The following is a 25,771-nucleotide window of genomic DNA, read 5'->3' as shown; positions in this document are numbered from 1 at the left end:
GCCCACAAATTAGGCTTTCATGATACAATCATGTTTTTATTTCGTTCGGCGCCCGCAAAGTCGACCCGCACTTACAATCCTTGTCGCGTTACATTCGGGTAAACACGGCATAGATCAAATCACATTTCATTGCGCTTTTATAATTTTAATGACTTTTGGTGCACACAATAAGTAGCAACTGGTGTTTCTGTCCCATGGGCTACTCGAGTATACGACATAAGAACGGACAGTACGTTTCATTGTTTAAAGTGGCAGCCTAAATATAATTTGTAATAGATGAGAAATCAGAAATTAATCTCCGTACTGTGCATGTGCTCTATTAGCCGAAGATTGTATAGGTGCCGCCATTTGGAACACAGGTTCCGGTTTTTCAGAAACTGTTCCAGTGCACCGTAAACTCTGCGTGTTCCACGGCATAATCCAAATAAAACTCGTGCCACTGATGAAGCAACGCTGCTGAAGGGACACTGACGTCGGGCGTGTCACCTTATAACGTTGAACAGGCCTGGAGTAACTGTCACTCCGGAGCAGACCAGGCAGCCGTAGGGTTACGCAGCGACTTACCCGCTGTTCACCTTTTATGCAGGTACAGTCGCGGGTAAAAAAGATTAGCACACACGACGGAACACCGGAGCGCCGGAATGACAACGCGTGGCGCTGCGGGTGGCGAAGAGGCTGATAACGAGAGTGCCGGACCGTTCCCATTCTACAGTATTAGGGGGGTTCAGCGGACTGCCACGGACAGCAAAATTACTGGCTAAAAGCAGCGCTATCATCTATTGTTCCCGCGAGTTCCTTTTGACAAACCATCGCGGACATAAAAAAAAAGGTAATAAAAAAAGGCCATCTTTGCTTATGATAACCGAGCCAAAATAAATGCCTCAAGCACAGTCACGTAGGGTCGGCACTTCAACGCTCGGGCGGTGCACGCTTTATAAAGCTTACTTCATGCCGTACCCCCCTACGCTGCAAACATGGAAACGGCCCGTTAGGCAGGCCTGCGTACCGCAGCGCCGCGTGGTGAGATATACAAATTCTGATCCCCAATGATCTGTGCTAATATTTTTTGCTCGCGACTGTACGTTGTGTTTTAGCTACCGAATTTCTAGCTCCTGGTCTGCTCCAAGTACATTCGGTTTTCAGTGTGTTTTGTGTGTTTCGTGCGTACTTTGCTAACAAAATGGGCGAAAAACCACCTTCCACCATAGCAGAGTTGGCAAAGGCTTTTGCGCACTTTCAGGCTTGCTTTGATGACAAAGAAGAAAGGCAGAAACAAAAACGATTGATTGGTTTATAGTTTATGGAGGTTTAACGTTCCAAAGCGACTAAAGCTATGAGGGACGCCGTAGTGGAGGACTCCGGAAATTTCGACCATCTGGGGTTCCTTAACGTGCACTGACATCGCAGAGCACACGGGCCTCTAGAAATTCGCCTCCATCGAAATTCGCCCGCCGAGCCCGGGATTGAACCCACGTCTTTCGGGTCGGCAGCCGAGCACCATAACCACATGTGCCACCGCAGCGGCACACAAGAACGATTGAGAAAGAGTTGGAAAGTGTGATGAAAGAGTGTATGGAACTCGTGAACAAAAAGTATGGAGAATTCAAGACTGGGATGTTTACGTTTATAAAAGACCTTGCTTCTGCGAAAGATGAAAACCACAACCTTAAACAGGAAACCAACCGCCTTGTAAAAGAACTGAACGAAGTAAGGAGCAAGGTCATCGACCTCCTACAGTACCGTCGGAAGACAAACTTGGAAAGCAACTCAGGCTATGCGGAACGCCGTAGGGGAGGGAGGGGATTCCGGGGGGATGGTGGGGGGGGGGGGGGGGGGGGGGATGTCGACCACCTGGAGTTCTTCGTGCACTGACATCCCACAGCACACGAGTCTGGCATTTCACCGCTATCGAAATGCGACTGTCGCGGCCGGGATCAAATCCGCTTCTTTCGGGACAGCAGCCGAATTCTTAGCACACGAACGTTGACCTATCATCAGACGACTCCAGTTACTATTTTCTTCTGTCATTCAGTCTAAAAAATGTAAACTCTCCAACCCTGATATTTAGTCAATCTGCATCTCTCATGGACCATTTTTTGTGTAAACTTGACATAAATTAGCGAGCCGGTGTGTGCAACGTTGTCGTTGCCGATTATTGTGCAACGGTTTGTCCTTGCCACGAGTCTTTATCTCATTATCTAGACAAGATTGCCACAGTGATCTTCTTGTATTGGTTTCGTGGGAGTTGGGTATTACTTGAGTGCATGAAATTCGATACAATACATAGTAGGAACATAAGCATTTAATTGGAAAATAATTTTTTGTACATTTTAAATGCAGCTGCCCAGTCATCACGTAAATACCTCAAACAATAATGAAGATCCTCTATGTCCCAGGATACATCAAGATATGCTTGTACTTCTGAAGAGAAAGAATTTATATTGCAATAAATGAAGAAACAAATAAATGAGGATTACCCCAAGCAGTTTAAGTGTTACAGGAAGTCAGTAGCAATTATTAGAAAACCGAGAAAATTCTATTATACATAACTGGTTGCACAAAACAAAAGGGACACAAAGCGACTATGCAAGTTAGAAATGTAACTGGATCAAATTGACAAAATTCAGTCACATTCAATAGTATCTCCCCACAGTTGAGTTTCTCATGATATCAAGAATTACTTCATTAATGTTGGTCCTAGCCGTGCTAGTTTCCATTGCCGTCCTCTAGCTCATCTGTACCTAAACCTGTGAGAAGTAACTTCTACTTTCATGATTTCACCACTGATAACATAATGTATGTTGTTAGTCAAATGACAGTAAGCAAGGCAGTTGGTATTGTTGTCATTCAGACAAAGGTAGTCAAGATAACTACTATATCATCTGTCCTTACCTATGCCACTAGTTCAATAACTCCCTAGATAATAACTTACATATAGATGCAATAGAAGTTGCCAGAGTAGTTCCCATTAATAAAGCACGAGATACAAACCAACTAGGCAGTTACAGGACAATGTATGCACCGAGTGTGCTCAACACATTCTTCAAAAACCTCATCGTGCAACTGGCTAAAAAATTTCTTGAAGAGAACAATATCATCACACCTCCACAACAAGGCTTTCTTGCAAATAAAGTAACTTCTATAGCTGTATTCACTTCATCACAAGCTGTTAACTCCGCCATGCATCAAGATAGCATAGCTGTCGTTTTCTTAGATATTTAATAAATATTTGATATTAAAAGGCATTTGACACTGTTTTTCATACTATCTCATTGCAAAAATTAGAAAGTTACGCTCTCGCTGAGAGTACACTTAAATCCTTTCATAGTTATTTATCCCGTAGGAAGCAAACAGTACTTGTCAATGATTTCTTATCAAATGTCAAAAATATAACCCCTGGTGAAGCACGAGGTTCTGTTATGGGCCCCAAATAGTTTTCACTTTATGTACATAAACGATCTTCCCATAGGTACTTTACTCTTCTCAAGTACTACTATACGCAGACAACGCCTCTGATATAGTTACTGGTTAATCTTTTGCGCTAATTTTAACCACAAAAATGAGTGAACTGAAAAATTCTGTCTTCCTGGTTCTTAGAAAAAAACAACGCTGAACGTAGCCAAAATTAAACATTTACGCCATTTTTTACTTAGCCACAAGATAATTAACAATTTAATTAGTCACTTATTTGTAGCTCACTCATACACCAGTTTCTTCATTTAAATACTTAGGGAATATATTTTATTCCCATTTACATTAAAAACAACCAATTACCACCGTATGCAGTTATTAGTTTTCGGATTCCACCCGCTCCTTAGGGCGAGTTGTTACTTTAATTTCGATGTATTACGCGGTGTTAGATGTATTAAGCTGGCGTTAGATTCGACACAGACTGTTTGTTTGAACGAACTCCTTGTGACCACAGCGGAAAAAAAAAGTGACTCGGGAGCGGCGATAACTACGCGCATACTTAAGGTAGCCGCCGTCGCAATGGCGGAGACTGTCCGTATAGCGCTGCGTTTACCATGACTTAGAACATCATACCGAACAAACAGTGCCTAACACAGCGTGACAGCGATACTTCACGAACGACCACGCAGTGCCCGAGGAGGACACACACGACAACTGGGCACAGCGTTATGAACCAAAACGATAATATCGCACGCTGGACGCTTGAACAAACACTGACAGAAAATGTAAAGCTTTTTTGGGAAAACAGCATCGCTTTGCAGTCGAGCTGCGACAGTGTGTAACCTCGGCGCCTCTTAGATGCACTAAGCTGGCAAAAAAAAACGCAGTCATTAAAAACCTACGAAAAAGGAATGAAACCAGTTAAGTGTGCCCTTAAGACCTTTCGCCTCACTAACCCTAATTCTGGGCTCTCATTGTAGGTTAGAGGCCGACAACATGTTCTGTCGGTTACCCTTTTATTCATTTTCAAACTATTTCGTTTGTGATATGTAGCTGCGAAGCGATAAATATCACGCTGTGGCAGAGGCGCGGCACGACACTTGAAGAAAAAGCCATGAAGACACGCCACCAGGTAAAGCCGAATGGCAGAAAACTGCAAGACTCAACCGCACTTCTTTCAGATTTTTCTTTTGTTGTGCGTTGCTTTCTCTTCGATTCCCAATGCGACGCTAATCATTGTTTCAAAGCCGGCTATGCCAGACAGAACCTGCGACTGCAATGTCGAGCGAAAGGCGGCGGCAAACTCATCAATCATATAAGCCATCTCCACCCAAGAGTCGATGGTAGCTCATTTAGCGGTCTCTGAATGACAGCACAGTAATAAGGCTTTCAAAATTAACACCGCAGGAACAAAGAGGCTGGCAGAAATTTACGGAGCGGCGCTAAAATGTTGCAGAGTCATTGAAGACACAAAGCTGGCACCATCAGATCTCAAGACGAATCTTCAAAGCTAGCCGGACAGGACACCGGTTCCGGAATGGCTCGGGCAACCGATATTGGCAACAGTCGACATGATTTAGCAATGCTTAGCAAAAACAAAACAAAAAGTTATGTACACACAGTTACAGGTGGCCTTTTTTCACGCAAGCATTGCGATCATGAGAGTACGAAGTATAAGAGTGAGCTGACAATCAGGGAGTTTTTTAACTTCACTTTTTTTTTGTTCATCTTGAGGACTGTTCAAGTTCACAAACGCCGCAAGAACTAGTGGATTCCCGATTTGCTGGTGCCACCTGTATGCCTTCTTCATCGTTTCCAGATTTTAATGAGGAATTGTGTACATAGTTGTTTGCTGCACTCACCTCGTAATCAAAAATATACATAAAATGCGTCAGTCCAAGCGGCCTCAGGTGTCGGTGAGGCTTCCTGATCCCGAAAGGAAAAAACAATCACCTTAGATGCCTGATCCACAATATCTCGTGCTGCTATAGCTCTCGCGTTGGCACTGCGGCCATGTAACGTTAGGCATTTTCCCTCGCTACATGCTGGTGTTTTGACATATCCCTCTCAAATGGCTCTTCTATGTCCCCGGAGGATGCGCACGAAACACGTGCGCTCGAACGACTTTGGTGAGCATTAAAAAAAATAGCTTTAAACGAGAATTAAAGGGGTGGTAGCTTTCTTTTATGCGAAGCCATGGAAGTGGGTGTCTAAGCAGGATGGCTGGCGCATCAAAAGAACCGGCCAAGGCTGGGACATATAGCTGTAAGACTGTGTGACGGCATGAACACGCTCTCTGCGGCTCCCATTAAAAGACCGACATGCCCTCTACATCTGCATGCTTATAGTTGTTGAAAACCTCTATCCTGTATACAGAGGTTTCGGTGCATATTCCAAGAAACATTTGTGGTTGAAATTGTTCTCCACTACGGCTTGTGAAGGTAACAGTCAGTGAAACTGAGAAAACCATACCGGAACGTCCTTTTTCCAATCGGAGTGTTGATCACAATAGGAAAGTAAGTGTGCATCATACTAGGTATTCAACATGATTGCACATTTCCTCATCCTGATCCCCAATCCCTAAGAAGTATGCTCTGGCTCCAATGTTTTTCTTGGTTTCAGTGACTGTAGGCTTTAGGGGCTTATATCAACGAGCCTCTAATTCCCTTACCTTCGTCTCTGCACTGACATGCCATAGGTAGCACAAGAGGGCTCTCACAGCTGCCACAGTTTTCATTAATCGCTTTCTACGTGGCTTTAATACACGAAATAAAGCTCTCTGAATCATTGTTTATCTTGCGTGTGCCCCTTTCCGTTGTTTTGCGTTTCGTTGAAATGCGCTGACAAAATGCATTCAGTCTACAGCGACCAACTAGTCGGTCCGTTTACGTTCTTTCTTTCTACAGGACGTTCCATGTCGGCCGCTATGGTTGCCGGATGGTGCTGGTTAACTATCTTAAGGTTAGGCTGCACGTAACGTAAGAGCACTCGAAAGTAGAAGGTCAGAGAGCCGGTGTGGTGGTGTGTGGCGTGGTATGTGGCATAGTATAACTTGAGACAACTCAGTTGAAAGCTATATTGGACAGCGGAATCGCAAGCGTAGAAGAAGGAGGTTTACTACCGTAATAAGCTTTTCCTCACCTACTTTTAGGACCTATGCTGCCATCTGGCGAGCATGGCCGAAGTCACAATCTTTCACTCCTGTTCTCAGGTTTTCAAAAAGGTGGAAGTTGATCTGCCAGCAAACCACTTGGCACACACAGGACAGCTTAGCAAGACGTAATCAAGTGCTAAGGAGGACATCGTAAGAGGTTCGGCGATGTGGAGAGGGCACTGACCTGCGACGCAGGCGCTCAGGATGCTGGCGGAGCATCCGGCCAGGAGGGCGCGGAAGGCCACCTCGGAGGCGTCGGCCAGCCGCCGGGGGCAGAGGGCGGCCAGGCTGCCCAGCATCACGCCCACCGAGCACAGGTTGCCGAAGCCCGACAGCGCGTACGTCGCCAGCATCGTCGAACGGGCCTGGAGGGGGGGGGGGGGGGGGGGGGGGGGGGGGATTGAACACGCGATCTGGCCGCGCACCCACACTCATGGCTCTCAACGTATGCACACAGAGTGGAAGCTACAAGCGCTAGGTGACGCCTTCCACTAGCATGCCACTCCAACGGACTTGCGAGCCAACGACGCACGTTCGGGAAGCTGCCGCCTCGTTTCGTACCACCGCAAGTTGAGAGTAGTATACAAGCCCTGTCTGAACTTGTTCGCGGAAAATGCAAGCGCGAGCCAACTCCATTCTTATGCGGCAGTTTTCACTTTGTGCTGCTGCTTCCACATGTGTTTCGTAGATAACGACACAGATCTAGGAGCAGTTCATTTGTCCTTGTAGTTGCCGTTTAGCTGTCATGGTACAAGAGATATTGCCGCGAAGCTTTGCCCTGTTTGTACTGTACATGCTTCAAGCTGCCGGCAAGCAGCGCTATAACTTGTTTGTGCTTCGAAAGGCTACTTTTTTATCTGGCAGAATTGTAGCCGCGTGACACTGTTTCCACTAAGTTCGATATTGCAGTAGGTGGTTTCGCGACTTATATCGAAACTACTTCATAGCCGTTAAATTGCGTTAATCTGCTGCTTTCGTCACCGTCGCGTTGTTCAGTTCTTTGTGGGTGCAAATCAGCCCCATGAATAGTTCATTCACCCCCCCCCCCCCCCACGACAATCATGTTCAATGTACCGTTGTGTAGTCAGCCGATTTCACCTTGTAGACAACGACAACCTTTATTCGCGTACAACTACGACAACCCTCGTCCCGACAGCCTTCGTTATAAAAAATGTGTGACCTGCATGCCCCAAGCAAGGGTTCTAAAGAACTGCTTTACGACGGACTTGCAGCGCACTGGGAAGCGAAGGATGAGGAAGGCGCAGGGAAATAAACGTTTTGTTCAGTCGCCTTCCTCGTGTTTATCGCCGTTTCCTGCTGCAGCCAGTAGTTTACGATGTTCCTTCAGCTCGCCTTCAAGCACTCTTTAGTGCACGATTTTCTTTAATAAATCATAGCCCGAGTTTGAACACTGCGTACTTACAAGGGTACAAACATGCTGCACTCGTAATGCACTCCTAATTTATTTCCTGTCATATATTGTCACGGCTTGACGTACAGGCCGGCGGCGAGAACGGGTGAAGACAGAGAGCACAGAACAAAAACAGGCAGGTCCACCAGCAGCAACGTCGTCGTCGGCGCGCCGCAATCGCTGCTCGTCTTTTTCTTCCACTCGCGACACTACCTCCCCCTATAAAGAAGCATCGTCCCGATGCTAGCACGGAAGCAAGAGCACAGGAAGGAAAACCACACACGCGCCCAGCAACTCCTGCTGGCCAGTGTAAAAGGGAGTGGTAAAATCAGTTCGGGTCCAGGCGATCATCGCGCGTAATACGGTTTAAGCCGCACTACGTGCACTATTTCAGGGCGGGGTGAACGACGTGATGACGGTCGGGTTCCTTCGGGCAGCACCTCGTAATTAAGTTCACCGAGGCGGCGAACAACTGTATACGGGCCGAAGTAGCGCTTCATGAGTTTTTCGGAGAGACCTCGACGGCGCACCGGTGTCCACACCCAGACCTTGTCTCCAGGGTAATAATGGACGTCGCGTCGACGGAGATTGTACCGACGAGCGTCGGCATGTTGTTGATGTAGGGTACGGAGTCTGGCGAGTTGCCGAGCTTCTTCTGCGCGCTCGCAGACTAGTCGGGCATCATCGGCGACGTCGACAGGTGGCTCGTGCGGTAGCATAGCGTCAAGCATCGTGGTGACCTGTCTTCCATGTACCAGCTGGAAAGGGGACATACCTGTCGTCTCCTGGACAGCGGTATTATAAGCGAATGTAACGTAGGGCAGTACCGCGTCCCAACTGCGGTGGGCGACATCCACGTACATGGCGATCATGTCGGCCATGGTCTTGTTCAGCCGCTCCGTCAGCCCATTCGTTTGCGGATGGTACGCAGTAGTTCGGCGGTGGCTGGTGCAGCTGAGACGGAGGATCTCCTGTGTGAGCTTGGCCAGAAACGCGGCACCCCGGTCAGTGATCAAAACGGCAGGGGCACCGTGACGGAGCACAATGCACTCAATAAAAAATTGGGCTGCCTCAACAGCTGTCGCCGACGGAAGTGCTCGGGACTCCGCGTATCGTGTTAGGTAGTCCGTCGCTATGATAACGTACTTGTTGCCCGACCGCGACGTTGGAAATGGACCAAGAAAATCCATTCCGACAGTGTGGAACGGAACAGGCGGTGGTTCGAGTGGTTGGAGAAGGCCAGCCGGTCGTATGGGCGGTGTTTTGCGCCTTTGACACTCTCGACAAGTTCTTATGTAGTGACGGACGTACTTAGGAAGTGTCGGCCAGTAGTACCGTTCTCGAATACGTGAAAGTGTTCGGCTGTAGCCAAGGTGACCAGCTGTAGGATCGTCATGGCAAGCTTGGGCGACCTCGGCGCGCAGGTCTTCCGGCACAACAAGGAGCCACGACCTCGGGCTGCTGTCGAAGTTCTGCTTGTACAATACACCATGCATTATCTTGAATGTCGGCAGTATGCGCTGGAAAATGCGAGGCACCGCAGCTTCGTGGCCTTCCAAGTGCGCCATCAGCTGATCAAGCTGAGGATCACTGCGTTGCCGAGCAGCCATATCTGCCATGTCCAATGCCCCAAGGAAGCCGTCCTCTTCGTCATTTTCGCCTCCCGGTGCCGGCTCCACGGGGGCTCGAGACAAGCAGTCAGCATCATGGTGTTTGCGGCCGGACTTGTAGGTGATGGTGACGTCGTACTCCTGTAGCCGAAGGCTCCACCGAGCAAGGCGGCCTGCTGGATCCTTAATATTGGCGAGCCAGCACAGCGAATGGTGATCGGTGACGACACGAAAAGGACGACCGTACAGATAGGGCCGGAATTTGGTGATGGCCCAGATGACAGCGAGGCACTCTTTCTCAGTTGTCGAGTAATTGCCCTCCGCCTGCGAAAGAGCTCGGCTGGCATACGCAATAACCCTCTCAGCGCCGTCCTGGAATTGCACCAGCACTGCTCCTAGTCCTTTGTTGCTGGCGTCCGTGTGGAGTTCAGTGTCGGCGTCTTGATCAAAATGGCCTAGTATGGGGGATGTTGCAAGGGCGTGTTTTAATTGGCGGAATGCTGATTGTTGCTCCTCGGTCCACTCAAAGACAACGTTATCCTTCGTCAGGCGGTAAAGTGGCGCCGCGATCTGGGCAAAGTTCCGTACGAAACGTCGGAAGTATGCGCAGAGACCAAGAAAGCTTCTGACGGTCTTCTTGTCCGACGGTGGAGGGAAGGATGCGACGGCGGCCGTTTTCTCGGGGTCTGGCTTCACACCCACTTGGCTGACGATGTGACCAAGGAACTTTAGTTCACTGTATGCGAACCGGCACTTCGAAGGCTTGAGCGTGAGTCCGGCGTTCAGAAGAGCTTGAAGAACCGCTTCAAGACGCACCAGATGGTCTGCGAAAGTGCTTGAGAAGATGACAACGTCATCCAGATACACGAGACATGTCTGCCACTTTAGACCGGCGAGCACAGTATCCATGACTCGTTGAAATGTCGCGGGCGCTGTACACAGGCCAAACGGCATCACCTTAAACTCGTAGAGGCCATCCGGGGTTATAAATGCAGTCTTTTCGCGGTCGCGCTCATCCACTTCAATTTGCCAGTATCCACTCTTCAAGTCGATGGACGAAAAATAGCGGGCATGACGAAGACGGTCTAGGGTGTCGTCGATGCGTGGTAGTGGATACACGTCCTTCTTGTTCACCTTGTTGAGTCGCCGGTAGTCGACGCAAAATCGTAGGGTCCCGTCTTTTTTCTTCACTAGTACTACAGGTGCGGACCACGGACTGTTGGATGATTGGATGACGTCGTCCTTTATCATTTCGCGCACTTGCTCCTGTATGGTTTCCCTTTCCTTCAAGGAAACGCGGTACGGCGGCTGACGAATCGGGTGCGTTGCGGTGTCGACAATAATTCGATGCTTGGCGACGGGTGTCTGGCGAACTCGGGATGTCGTCGCGAAACAGTTATTGTACCGATGCAAAAGATAGAGCAGTTCACGTGTTTGGGAAGGCTCAAGTTTGGGGTCGATATCCAGGGGCAACGTTGCAGGGTCTCGAGACTCGGGCGGGGCCGCCTCTGTAGGCAGCGCAACAGCTTCACGAACGCCGCTAAGTTCTTCCATTTGGGCTATAACTGACCCTTTTGTCAGGTGCTGCGGCTCGTTCCTGAAGTTGGTCACGAAGATGTTGGCACACCCTCGTCGAACATTTGCGACCCCTCGCGCAACACCAATGCCACGCGTAAGTAACAGCTGGACACTGCCTTCCAGAACGCCTTCTCCACATGCTGTTGTATCGGCTCGGACCGGCAGGAAAACTGTCGACAACGGCGGCAAGTGGACATGGTCGGCATCAACTTTCATCGCAAAGCCTGTGGCCCGAGGCGGTACTGGCGATGAAGAACGTGCGCGGAGGGTCAACCTGTTCTGCCCTATGTCGATTACGGCGCCATATTCACGGAGAAAATCCATGCCCAGAATAACATCTTTAGAGCAATTCTCCAATATCACGAATGTGGCGGGGCACGTCTCACCGTGGATCTCGACGCGGGCAGTGCACTTGCCAACAGGGTTTACGATGTGGCCTCCCGCGGTACGTATGGGCGGTCCGTCCCACTGGGTGGTAACCTTGCGAAGACGCCGAGAGAAACTTCCGCTGAAGACCGAGTAATCGGCGCCGGTGTCCACAAGCGCCGTTACGTCGCGTCCGTCGATCAGAATGTGCACATTGCTAGAGGTTACAAAACGATTCGCGCTTCCAAGGATGCCATCGGTCGAGCTGGGACATTCCAACGTAGGCGGAGGTTCTTTACTTCGTGCGACTCCGGCAACGCCACCTCCAGGCGTCGCCGTACTCAGTTTTCCCGAAGTGGCGAAAGGCTCTCACGGCGAGACCCGCGAGAAGGGGATGGTGGGCGGCGAGGTGGCGGCGACCGGGAGGTGCGAGGAGAAGCTATAACCGGTGATGGAGAACGTCGAAGGTAGTCTTGTATGTCGCGGGGCTGTTCACCGTAGCGGGGGCACGGATCAGCCCGGTTAAAACCCCTTAGGCCAAGCTCGCGGTATGGACAGGAGCGATACATGTGGTCAGGCTCACCGCAGTGAAAACACAATGGTCGCCGGTCCGCAGTCCTCCAGATGTCGGTCTTCCTGCGTCTCGGCGGTCCCAGGCGGGCATCAGACGGGTGCAGGAACTCGCGACGTTGAAGGCCAGAATCGGGAGCGCTCTGGACTTGGCGATGGGCGGGAGGCGGACGACGAACTGCGGCGGCGTAGCTCAGAGTTGGTGGGTCGGCTGCAGCTACAATTGGGACGTCTTCTGGCGCCAGCGTGTGTCGCAGTTCCTCGCGAACGGCCGACGCGATGGAGACAGAGGCGGGCTGCTCAGGAGAAGGGAAGAGCTTTTTCAGCTCCTCGCGGATGACGTCGCGAATTATTTCTCGAGCATCGGCTAGACCAACTCCGCCCAGGCCAGACGAGGCAAGACTTGAGACGGCAGGAAGGGCGCTCAGTCTCTGAAAGTGACTGGTTCTTGTCGCCAATGCGTGCTCGATATTTGTAGCTTCGGCGACAAATCCGGCTACTGTGGTCGGAGGATTGCGTATGAGGCCTCCAAAGATGTCATTCCGGACACCCCTCATCAACGCCCGTACCTTTTTCTCCTCAGTAGCCCGCGGGTCGGCGCGGGCACTCAGACGCAGCACGTCTTCGACGAAGCTCCTGACGCTTTCGGTGGGTCCCTGGATGCGAGCGTGGAGCAGATCTGCTTGCTGTCGCCGGTGTTGGTTCGCGAACGTGCGCACCAGTTCGCTCTTGCATGTCTCCCATGATGTTAAAGAAGCCTCATGGTTCTCAAACCAATACTTTGCTGTGGCTTCCAGGGAGAAGTACAGATTCTGCAGGCATTGGTCGGGAGTCCACCCGTTATGTCGAGCTACTCTTTCATAGTGCTGGACCCAGTCTTCAACATCGTCGAGGCCATCGCCACGGAACGGGACGACAGATCTTGGAGTGACAGGCACGTAGACGATCCTCGACGCAATCGCGGGGTCGGTTTGTTGTGACTGGGACGCCATGGTGACGTTGGCTGTCCTAGATGTCCGCGATCCCTCGGGCAAGAGTCCGAATTCCGGCGCTTGGCCTTGCTGACGTCGGCTAGCGCGAGTCTCAGTTTCTGCCGAGGGCTCCTCCAAGAAAACTCGACGGCCAGGACTTAGGACGGGGCTCGAACTACGAGGCGGGGTGCGCTGCATGAGATGCGTTACCCCGCACCTCCACCAAATGTCACGGCTTGACGTACAGGCCGGCGGCGAGAACGGGTGAAGACAGAGAGCACAGAACAAAAACAGGCAGGTCCACCAGCAGCAACGTCGTCGTCGGCGCGCCGCAATCGCTACTCGTCTTTTTCTTCCACTCGCGACAATATAAATCATGCGACCAAAGGCGTAGCCCGAAACATAAATAAAAGTTCGTACTGGGTCTTTTTTTAGGTACAATTTTTTTAAAACACCATCGCTGAGGTAAGGCGAAGCTTTTTGTGGCATAGTAATTCCAGTTTAACGGCCGTCAATTAAGAGGCGAATCATGTTAACTAGTAAAGTGTTGAACTAAATTCAGATAGTCGACTTTTTAACTATTACCGATAGGACCCGGTTCCAATTATATATTTCTAGCCGGTCGTTATCAGCAGCAATACCAGTTCTTAGAATTTCGAAAACGCGGTTACCCTCGGCGCTGTGACAAAATTTGGCTATTTAGACTAGTTACGTGCATTGGAGGGGTTTATTTCCCTGCCTGGTTTCCGAAAGTCCATCTATTTTGGCACGATGTAGACGAAATTAGTTGAGCCAGAGCGGCGAAGGTAATATCGTTTTCGAAATTTTAATAACTTATATGGCTATTACTAACGGCCGGCTACCAATCTCTAATTGCAATCAGATAGCTACTAATAATGCTTAAAAAGTTAACTTTTGAATTTAATACTGCCAGCCTTCCAGGAAGGCAGTAAGTAGGCAGGTGGCTTTCTCCGGTGTTAAGTTCAACTCCTTATTTGCATTGCCATTTTCTTTTTTTTCTTTTGCCTGCGTTTCTGCCGTACCATCATTTTCAGCATTGCACAGCGTGCCGACGCCCCTAGCCTATCATAAACTTTTCTGCACGTCTCTTGTTGCTACTTGAGCTGTTAAGCTTGTTTTGTGTAGTTTGTTATGGACATGTGACCCTTCCCGCTAGTGAGTGCCCTCAGCCGCCGGCAGGGCGCGTTACCAGATCAATGCTACGTCCTCATCATGACAGCAGACAAACGGATAGTTCGAAAGAAATTTCGAAACAGTAAGAAATAAGCTCAACATGAGCGACACACCTTCATTCACCTCTTATCTGCTTGGTTTTTGGTTTTATGGGGTTTAACGTCCCAAAGCGACTAAGGCTATGAGAGACGCCGTAGTGAAGGGCTCCGGAAATTTCGACCACCTGGGGTTCTTTAACGTGCACTGACATCGCACAGTACACGGGCCTCTAGAATTTCTCCTCCAAAGAAATTCCAGCCGCCGCGGCCGGGATCGAACCCGCGTCTTTCGGGTCAGCAGCCGAGCACCATAACCGCTGAGCCACCGCGGCGGCCACCTCTTATCTGCGCTCTAGAAATCGTTCTATTGTATTTTGTTTTATTCTACCCATGAATGAACACCAGACTGGTCACGAACAAATGAGATTAACATGGCAACAACAACAACAAGCATGTCTACTTGCACGAGTAAACCAAACCATCGGAAGCTCGCTCTAGTCGCCCATATTCATTAAAAGGTTTACTTCCACAAATCCTACTTTGTTTAGAAAGTTATTTAACCAGTCTCTTTTAGCAAGAGCTTGGCATCCTTTGTTGCATGCTCGAATACGAAACACGAAGTCTGACCGCACACTAGTGACGTCGCACTACAGGATGGAGAGGGTACTAAATGTGTGCTTACAGTTTTTTGCAAAAAGCATACATCTCAAGGGGTCTACTTCTGAGCCCTACAGCGTGGCTGCTCTTGCATACTTAGGGACCCTAATATCACGATGGCGGGAGGAACTCAAGTCCTCAACCCTCCCAAGCTTAGGACTGTCAAATCTGCTTAAGAGTCCGCAACACGGCTTGGAAGGAAACCCCTTGGGCTGTATATCTTTGAGAAAGAAATAATGTACATATTCTTATGTGTAGAATTACGCAATTCATAGGGCTGGTCATTAAGTTCACTGACCAGAGGGCCCGTTGTTGAGCCCCGTAGAAGGACATTAACGAAACCCTGGGAGGTCAATTTCTAAAGGGTAAAAGGAATACTGACCCGTGATGACTTTAGTAGTTTCATAGGCGCCGTAACTATGTGCATATACAGCGCGAAGTATGTGCGTGAAGCGTGAAGGGCATGTGCATATATATGCCCTGTGTCATGGAGACTCTTCAGCAACCCTGTACCTAACTGTGCACTATGCTACGTTCCGTTACGTGTGCTACATAGATGCATAGCGATGCAGCCTGATTTACGAAACAAAAAATACATGATGTGGTTTGCTAGCATCACTCATGAAAATCTACATAAGCCCCATGCACGTTCATATCTGAACGAGAAAATTTCTGGCGTAAAATACGTCGCGACAAATTTCGGCTTTCTTTTGGCTACGCGAAAAAAGCTTTTCAGGGCATGCCTTAGGCATAGTCTCGGGAACGAAAAAGAACCGCAACAGAGGTGGCTGACTTTCGCAATTGCCATAAACCATGAAGAGATCAGCTTTCAAAGTCTGTAGTTCTACAGCCACGAGTGACAGATCGAGCTCGAACTGAAGGCAGTGCAGGCGTAGCGCCAAAAACTCCATACAATGTGCAGAGCCAGTAAATGAGCAACGTTTGCAGTACACAACGCATAATTAATGGCTGACTGGAGGGCACATTTCGCAGCTTTTTATAGCTTTTTAGCATTACGGTCCCGTACAGCTATATAGTACAGTTAAAATCTCGCTCTGTACGTGAACCAGCGCATGTGAAACCAGATCTTACAGAAATCTCTCTCTATCTTACACGTGTCAACTGAATGAGCACCAAACTTTCACGTACGTTTCCTACGGAAAGTGCAATGCATCTTTTTACTAATGCCTCGGCTGTCAAGGCATCCTCCTGCGAGCTTTCAGCAATTTTTTATTTCAGCTTTCCAATCCTCTCTAGTGACGGAGAACGCACTGAGACAAGACATTCCCCTGAGAGCTGATATGTGCCTTGCGTCAGAGTGGAGTCGCCAACGGATGCTCTGCGTCTAACGTCGCTGCATAAAGCCTCTTTGAATCTAGAATGAGGACCTCTCAACGTCGAACGTATTTGCATAATATACTCGGAAGACATTTTATGGAGAGCTCCGCCACGTTTCATCTTATTATTTTACATAAATATCGCTTTTGAGACAGTTTTAAACATAGTAGTGGACATAGCCAGGTGAGTTTACACAGTCAACCCTGCCCGTTCCCGTTATCCGTCCCACCCTGTATAAGGAAAGTCTAATAAAACAAAACTCGATCACGCGCTATATATAGAGTGTTTCACCAAAGCCTTTGCACAATTTTTAAAAATGTTTTTCTTTTTAGTTTGAAGAGTGCTTTTTGCGACACAGCATTGTCAGCTAGTACAGGTGCACCAAAAGTAAAACGGAGCCCTCGAGCGGCGGCCAAACTGGTCAAAACTGCATGCCAGTGCGCTCTATCAGCAGGTGCCCAGCTGAGAGCGGAAAGGCGTCGGCACATCCGGCTGACCCATCTCGATGATCTGATACTCGCCTTATCGCCGGCACCATCGTTGCCACGCTGCTGCCATCGCTGCTCGCCAGAAGCGCTTGTAGTGCTTCAAGCAAGGGTTTAATGTTTGCCCGCATCGTGCAGGAAAGCTGAACTTCGGCTGCGTGCGATTTCTTCCCCGTCAGGAACGGCATCATTTTCAGTCTGCGTGACCGCCGTGGTTTGCGCTTCACTTGATGACGAGCTTGTTGAGCTATGGAGTATAAAAGCTAGTGCATCAGTTTGGCAGGTTCGGTCCAAAATTTGCTTCCAACTAGGGAACAAATGAAAAACAGAATAGTATGCATGTATTTGCTGTGTTCTCTTTATGATATATATAGATGCTCAAAATACCCAAATACTCAAAATATTCAAAATACTCAAAGTGGGCAAGGGACCAACCAAAGTATGCAGACGCGGCTAACCTGGATCGTCTTTTTTGCGCAGGTTCTTGCTGCGTGCAATGAGCCGGTGACATTTCAAGAATTCCACATTGGCAATCCATCACCAATCTTCAAGCTTCATCAAGTACAAGTTGTCTCGCTCGACGGCAGTGATAGCTTGCGGGCTGGAAGAAGTGCCTCGAGTTTCGGACATTTTCCTGTTCTGCAAAGGTACATCGGAGCAACATCGTCATCACCCGAGCCGTCCGGCACCGCCCCTCAAGCTTTTTTCACCAGTGGGCAAGGAACCAACCAAAGAATACAGACGCTGCTAACCTGGGTCGTCTTTTTTGCGCAGGTTAGTAGAAAATCAAGTAGTCACGACTTTAAGAGCGATTCCTTGTGTCTGGTTGTAGTCCCTTGCCCAAGGGTGTTGTGTGAATGTGTCGCGAGTTGTTTTGACTCTTTGTGCTTTATTGTTCTTCTGTTAAGTGGGGATGTAGAAATGAACGCTGGCCCTGGCCCTGCGGTTTCTGAACAGCTGGCAGCTATTCTTGCCAATCAACAGGAGGCCTCAAATGAGCTTAAGACTATACGGGAAAGCTTGGAAAGTCATGTTGCTGAAACTAACAGAAGGCTCGCTTCTATTGAGCAGAAGCTGCTGTCGTTTTCAGAGACCGTAGAAAGGGTGGAAGAATGTGAGCGTCGGGTTTCGAAGTTCAGTGAGCAGACTGAATTTCTACTAAAAAAAATCGATGATCTTGAGAACAGAAATCGGCGCAATAACTTAATCGTTTACGGAATCGCTGAATCTGCATCCGAAACTGTGGTATCGCTCAGGGATGTTGTTTTGACAGAAATATTTGAAACGAAACTGGGAATAAAAGTAAACAGTCTTGAGCGCATACACAGATTGGGAAGAAGGGGGCCAGACAAAACGCGCCCAGTGATAATGCGGTTTTTTGATTTCAATGAAAAAATGGAGCTCCTGAGAAATGCAAAGAAACTAAAGGGCACTGATTATTCGTTGTCGGAGGATTATTCATTCAGAATCCAAAAAATAAGAAAGCAGCTATGGTCGTCCGTTAAAGACACTCTCACGCCTGAAGATAAAGCGTATCTGAAGTACGATAAGCTAGTTCTCAACAAGGTGACGTACGTGTGGGATGAGGAAAAAAAACGGAAGACAGGAGCTTGTTGGGGCCCGGTGCAGATTCAGACGACCGCATTGCACAAGATAACGAAAACCAGGCTTTGCGTCAAAATAATCGAGTGAGAACCCGGCGAATGGCCGCAAACGGGGCACCCAAATGACCAGGAAATAACACTTGTCAACTAAGGTTACTTTCTTTAAATGTGCAGAGTATCGTGAATAAAAGCGTCGGATTTGAAGCGCTGCTCTATGACCTTGACCCGCATGTCACGCTGCTGACGGAGACCTGGTTGCACGCCGGTGTGCTCGATAATGAAATCATCCCCCCATCGTATAAAATATTTAGATGTGACAGACAATCCCGAGGGGGTGGAGTTGCTATTGTAGTTAAGGAAAACATTAATGTGACAATTTTGCCAGCTATTCCTAAACATGAAAGCATCTTTTGTAAAATTAATTTTTACGGTAACTCTATAGCTCTCGGTGTTGTATACCGCCCTCCTACGGCAGAGCTTGCATTTCTCGAGCAACTCTACGATTATGTACAGCGTTTCCGGGGTGAGCACGTAAAGTTTTTCTTAGCTCGGGATTTCAATTTGCGAACTTCGATTGGTCAACCATGAATACCATGGGCATGAATGTTAGGCACTCAGAGATTCTTTTGAACACTGCATTTTCTTGTGGTCTAGCTCAAATTGTTACTGACCCTACCAGAATAACTGCAACCACTAGGCATATTCTTGATTTATTGTTTATAAGTTCCGCTGTCAAATGTGACACTGTTGATGTCATGAACGGGCTCTCTGATCACAACTTAGTATTTGGCACCTTTTCCTTTGAAAGGTTTTGTGGCAAAAGCAAGCCTGTGATTGTTGTGAAAGATTTCAACAGGGCAGACGATGAGAGCATCCTGGACTGTTTAGAAATGAATTTGGACGGTTTTAATGTTGACGTAGATGTGAATGTTTTGTGGTGTAAATTCAAGCAAATTTGTCTTCATTGTATTGCCATGTTTGTTCTTGACAGGATTAAGAAAAAGAAACAAAACCCCTGGGTTACGAGACAGACCATACACATGAAAAGAAAGCTTAAGAGAATGAGACGATCAGGTCGGTCTCGAGACCCTGCTATTAACACTCTAAGCGCAGCGCTGAAAACTGAGGTCATAAAGGCTAAGGACACTTTCTTAACTACAACTTCAGGCAATTTCATGAATGAAGCACCAGGGAAATTTTGGAGGTATATAGGTGGCACCAAATCCAATAGTATTTCGTTGATGGTTGACGGCTGCCCAGTCTCAGAGGCAAAACCAGTTGCCGATGAATTTAACAGGTACTTTCAATCCGTATACGCCCAGAAGGATAGTCATCTTGTTACCGAGCCTGCTGGGTATTTTTCTTCTATGCCTGATGTCATTGTGAGTCGGGAAGGTATTTTAAACTTGCTCCTTAACCTTGACGCTAAAATATCGGGTGGCCCCGATAACATTCCTACAGTTTTCCTGCACCGTTACGCGGAATGGATTTCGCATTACTTGTTCCTCATTTTTAAGGCGTCACTAGCACAGTGTTCTCTTCAGGCAGACTAGAGGGGTGCTCGTATCATTCCCATATTCAGTCAACTGATCGCCTGAGTGTATCCAATTACCGTCCAATTTCCTTGACCTCAACTAGTTGCAAAATATTGGAACATATAATCTGCCGACACTTGACCGTATTTCTCGAAGAAAACAAACTGTTATCAGACGCACAGCACGGGTTTCGGCGTGGTTTGTCGACTGTAACGCAGCTCCTTAGTGCATGCCATGATTTTTCACTCGCGATTAATAACAAAGAACATATTGATGCTATATTTTTAGACTATGCGAAAGCATTTGATAAAGTGCCACATAATAAATTATTACAGAAACTTTACGACATGGGAATAAATATCAAACTTATCGAGTTCATTAGGGCTTACCTAGAAAACAGGTATCAGTACGTCCAAGTTGACAAGTACAGATACGCGAAAGAGTGCGTGTGGTGTGGGGGCTACGCCACAACGTACCACGCCACCTGGGGCTGCGAAAAAAGCCCTTTACTACCAAAGGTAAATAGCCCTAGTCTAGAGCAGTGGGAGGCCCTCCTGGCTGACTCCGACCCGAGCACACAGCTTATGCTGGTGACGAGGGCCAAGGCAGCGGCGGAGGCCAACGGGATCCTGGACTAGGGAAGACCGACCACTGAAGCTCCACATCTATCTATCCCCATCCCCCTACTCCCTAACTCTTCCTTTTGAAAAAAAAAATAATAAATGTTTTCACTACTACTACTACTGCTCGGAGGCACTGCAGGTGACATCAGGGGTACCACAAGGCTCGGTTCTGGGACCGATTTTATTCCTTATTTATGTTAATGATATCGTAAAAGTCATACACAGAGAAGCTTTTCGCAGATGACTGCGTTCTTTACACCTCTGTTAAATGTGCAACTGACCAAATTAAACTTCACAAAGCCCTTGCTGACGTTTCAGGTTGGTGCGCAAATTGGAACATGTTTTTACATGCTGATAAGTGCTTAGTCCTCCGCATATCCAGGAACAAAACCGTTTTACAACATTCTTATTCTGTAAATGGCACTGCACTTAAGGAAACGCCGTCTGTTAAATACCTCGGAGTTACTATTACACACAATCTGAGTTGGGATTTTCATATTAATACAGTCTGCACCAAAGCCTTTAAATCTCTCTGGTTTATTAGACGCAAGCTTTCAAAAGCCCCCATGCACGTGAAACTAGCAGCCTATAAAGCGTTGGTTCGGCCATATCTGGAGTATGCCTCGTGTCTATGGGACCCTTATACAAAGAAAAATATTTCCAAATTAGAAAGGGTTCAAAGAACCGCGGCTAGATTCATTTGCAATAAATATAAACGCACTGACAGCGTGACAGAAATGATTGATTATCTTGGTCTCGAGACACTACGAGAGAGGCGTTCCGAATGCAGATTAAAATACTTGTATTTAATATATAACAATATAATAGACATCAACAATCATAATTTCATTACCCCTCACACACTACGCACAAGCTCGCGTTTTGATAACGGGAAAATGATTCGTGAATATAGCCCCCTAAACGATACCTTTAAGTATTCATTTTTTCCGAGAACCATACGCGCTTGGAATAAATTACCTAGGAATATTGTTGACAGTCCCAGTGCGCAAGAGTTCGTTAAAAACCTGAAAATGCTGGGGTGAAGTTGTACTTGTATTCTTGTATTGTTTCTTGTATTCTTGTATTCGTGTATTCTTGTATTCTTGTACGCGTGTATTCTTGTATTCTTGATTCTTGTATTTGTTTTTTTTTGTGTCCACTCCCGCTTGGAGTCAGCCGACTCTGCAGTATTCCCAAATAAAATAATAACCGATCGAGGATGAATGAAGCAGAGACAACATTATTTTCGAAGAAAATTTGTTTAACTGCTTTCTCCAGTGTAAAAGAGAGAATTTCTGTTGAAGCATGTCGTCTTGTATTGCCTCGTTTGCTATGGCGTTGATCATATATTTGAAGCATAAAGACAACGGGGCCAGTATATGCATGCTATTCTTTTCTTCATGCGTTCCCTTTAGGCAACAATTTTTAGCGCACTCGTGAAACCGATGCAGAAGCGTCTATGCTCCATATCCAACAAACTCGCTGCCAAGTGAAGCGCGCACCACGGCGGGCACGCTGATTGAAAATGGTGCCATTCCTGACAAAGCTCTGAAAGCGCCCCTGGCGAGCAGAGACGGTACCGGAGCGGCTTCGTTCGACCCGACGATGAGGCGGGCATGAGATCGTCGAGGTGGGTCAGCCGGATGTGCCGACGCACCCTCGCTCTTTGCTGGGCATCTGCGGATAGGGCGCACTGGCATGCATTTTTGGCAAGTTTGGCCACCGATCGCGTGCTCCGCTTTACTTTTGGTGCACCTGTACATAAGAATACAGCTAAGATGTGCTAACTGGCAGGCTGGTGAACTAATATCGAATAGTCAGCTTATTGACTTATTACCTTTAGGCTCGTCAATTATTGAGAGGCTTGTAGCGCACAGTAAGAAATATCCATATCAGTTTAGAATTTTGAAAACGCGGTTACGCTCGGCGCTGTGGCCCAACAAATTTCGGCTATTTTGACAACTTGCATTCACTGGAGAGGTTGCTTTGCCTGCAAACTTCTCGAAAGCGCATGTATTTTGGCGCGATGTAGCCAAAATTTGTTGGGCTGCAGCGCCGAGGCTAGCCGCGTTTTCGATATTTTAAAAACTGATAGGGATATTACTTACGGTGGGCTACACGCCTCTCATAATTAACAAGCCTAAAAGTAATAGCTAAAAGCTAACTATCCGATATTGGTTAACCGGCCTGCTAGTTAACATGCCTTGACTTTATTCTGTTGTACTACACCGCCGTCAATGCTATGCCGAAAAAGCGCTCTTTTAACTCGAAAAGCCCATTTTTAAAAATTGTATAGTCTTTGGTGAAACACCCTGTATGACCACTCGCGAGCGCACACACACACACGCACGCACACGCACACACGTACACACGCACGCACACACGTACACACACACGTGCACTGCCCCGTTTATTCACAGATTATAGTTCTCTTCTTTGTATGTTTGTGCAAGTGCACTCAAAGGCCGAAGCAGTGTGCACAGAAACGTGTGCTCTAGTATACGCCCGTGCGTACACCAGCGAGAACAGCATGCACACTGCTCAAACACCTGCCGCACCACAATATAAGCCGAAGTGAGAAGTGGGACTGTTTGGTCATTCCCTGAGGCTCCCAACAATAATCGGCAGTTTTCTGGCCATTTCCCGTATAACACCTCAAGTGCCTGTTGGGCGTTAATAAAAACGAGGCAGTGCTGCAAGGCATTGAACGTTGAAGTCCTACTGGAGGCAATGCGCAAGCCCACATCGGTGTCTTGCCTCTGTCTCGGTATCTTTCCAGCATGCAGTGAAGAATGTGCACCAAAAATGAACACATATATGGAAGTCTTATATATTACTTTTATCGGCAGAGCCAACTTCCAGAACTGCAATGTTGTTCTCTTAGATCTTAAGGAAAGCATTTGGATGTCGTAGACAGCCATTAACGGGGAGAAAGGAAGGGGGCCGTTGCAGGTGGGGGAGAGAAATACTAGAGGAGGGAGAGTGAGTTTGTTGGCAGTAGTTATTCCGGAAGCACAGCGCGACTGATGCGTGGCCACTGAAGCGAAAGGAAACGAAAGCAAGCGTGAACAGTTAACACTGCGATGCACAAAGGCAGAACAGAATAAGCAGATTCCTTCGCACACGCATTGCAAACGTCCTGTCTGCGGAGGAATCGGCTCACTATGCGCTGCCTTTGTTCATCTCAAGCTCGGCGCAAACGCTTTCTCTCAGCGCCCTGTCTTTCTTTTTAGACCCACGAAGCGGTGTATTTTGCTAAGAGATGCCGATACAACGCTATGGACGCCTCGACGGGGAAATCGTGTACGACACGTTGGCATGTACCACAAAGTGTTCGAGCGCGACAACGCCAGGCCATATTAAGAGGGCGGCGGGGAGAGCAGAAAATGTTGTACGTGAAGTGCAATCTGCGTCATCCTTGTGTAGAGCGCATGGGCGACCAACTTCGCTGCAAGCAATGGCACATACCATCGCAGCTACTGGGTTACAGAGGCCACACACTGGCGATGAATTAGAGCTGCGCATACTTGCAAGCAAGCTATGCTCGAGCACTTTTCCAAGGAGCTCTAATGTCACCTTTTCTTGGCCGGTGCGCTGTGCTGGATCACTCTACACAAGGGTGGCGCTGTACTCTCTCAATGGACACTTGATTTTCTGCGTACACCTTAGATATTCTCCGAGGTAGTGGGTTTGACCCCTCTTTCCCCCCACGCGCGACACATGGCACTCACGTCGAGCTTCTTGGCGAGGAGCGAGTGGTAGGCGATGAACTCGTTGGCCACCACCTTGATGCCGATGACCTCGCCCACGTCCGCACAGTCCTGCCACGGCACGCCCATGCTCAGCGCCAGCGGGGTGAACGCCTTGCCCAGAAGGCTCTGCGTGCACGCGCCATTTGCACACTCTTCCCACTTGCGGTGCGGGAGTTTGTATGGCCTTTGTTGTATGTTACTGTGAGCACCGATTGCCAAGACATTTTATTCACTCATTGGATACAGGCACCATGCTTGCAATTCAGTTCTCAGCAAAACTAAGTGGCATCCGACATGCGATGTTTAGGCATGAACGTGACCTAATCTGGTAACAAGGCAGAGTGGTAGACGTCTAGAACGTTATTTCTTTAATATGTGCACACTTATTCAGGTATGGACCCTAAGAGAGATGATTCCTCGCATTTTTTTATCCTCAAAAAATTCTCCTCTGTCCTCAAAAGTGTTAGTGTCCCTAGTGCAGCATGCGCAGTACTGTCCATATTAGCAAACAACGGGCTCCCTTCAGAAAGGATCCATGCTTTTCGCAGCTTCGGAGAAGAGCAAGTGATATTCAGCTGCATTGCTTCAAGCGATGTAGCTGTCTGCGTTCTACTCTCAACAAGGTTGTAAAATACCCCAGTCGGCCAGTTTCACTGGGACTAGTAAATCGACTGAGAGTACAATTTCCATATACTTAACAAAAATTGAAGGAGACACTTGAGCTCCGCCTTAAGAGTATGACGCCATAGTGTAAAGAGTTAAATCTCATACATGCAGGTCATTCGCTACTTTACAATCATTCACAAGACCCCTGGGAGTCCTTTTTAACGCTGCTGGCGCAGTGGTGCAGTGGTTAAGCGATGCGCCACTGCCCTGCGATGGCAGGTGCTTCCAGCGGTGGGCCTTGTGCGGCCCAGGTTGCTCTTCCTAAGTGACCAATCAATTTAACTGCCACCTGCCACCGTGGGCAGTTTGCTCACTATCCGGTGGACACGTTGTAATGACGCCGCAAGGTCACATGACATGGTCGCTCAGAGCACCGAAGCCGACAACGCCGACACCGGCCTTAAGGAGTACAGAAAACTCATTCATTCATTCATTATTTAATTAATTAATTAATTCATTCATTTATTCATTCATTCATTCATTCATTCATTCATTTATACTGTCAGCCCTGATCACGGTCTATAAAAGGAGTGGATAATGAGGTATAAAAAATAGCAATGACGCAAACAAAACTGGGCGGTTTGGTGTGGATTCATGCTAAAGCTGCGCGAGAAACAGGTCTGCGCTCGTGTTGTCACCGGATTTTCCTTGTGAACGGGGCCTTTAACGCCACCGCGTTAAAATGCGACCTTGCATAACCCTTAATCTGCCACTCCCGAGATAACTCGGGCTACCAGATATACACACCCCCTGCCTCTCCCGAGTTAACTCGTTTTGGCTTTTTAACTCACCCCCTGCCGCTCCCGAT

At 48.0% G+C, this 25,771-nt stretch overlaps 1 protein-coding gene across 1 annotated transcript in view; it reads right to left on the bottom strand.

Annotated features, from left to right (window-relative positions):
• LOC149370273 (uncharacterized) overlaps positions 1 to 25,771 on the bottom strand; it is a 65,451-nt gene that overhangs the window by 4,501 nt on the left and 35,179 nt on the right. The window contains exons 9-11 of the mRNA XM_089582912.1: positions 24,277 to 24,423; positions 6,750 to 6,930; positions 5,274 to 5,337 (exon numbers count right to left, since the gene is read on the bottom strand). Coding sequence (XP_089439038.1) covers positions 5,318 to 5,337; positions 6,750 to 6,930; positions 24,277 to 24,423 — 348 coding nt within the window. The 3' untranslated portion in view covers positions 5,274 to 5,317. The remainder of the gene's footprint in view (positions 1 to 5,273; positions 5,338 to 6,749; positions 6,931 to 24,276; positions 24,424 to 25,771) is intronic.

The sequence above is a fragment of the Amblyomma mixtum genome, chromosome 1 (genome assembly GCF_055824585.1).
Source record: "Amblyomma mixtum isolate Tamu chromosome 1, ASM5582458v1, whole genome shotgun sequence".
In the NCBI taxonomy this organism is placed as follows: domain Eukaryota; kingdom Metazoa; phylum Arthropoda; class Arachnida; order Ixodida; family Ixodidae; genus Amblyomma; species Amblyomma mixtum.
The sequence above is the reverse complement of the archived record's forward strand: the minus strand, read 5'-3'. Positions and strand labels throughout refer to the sequence as shown.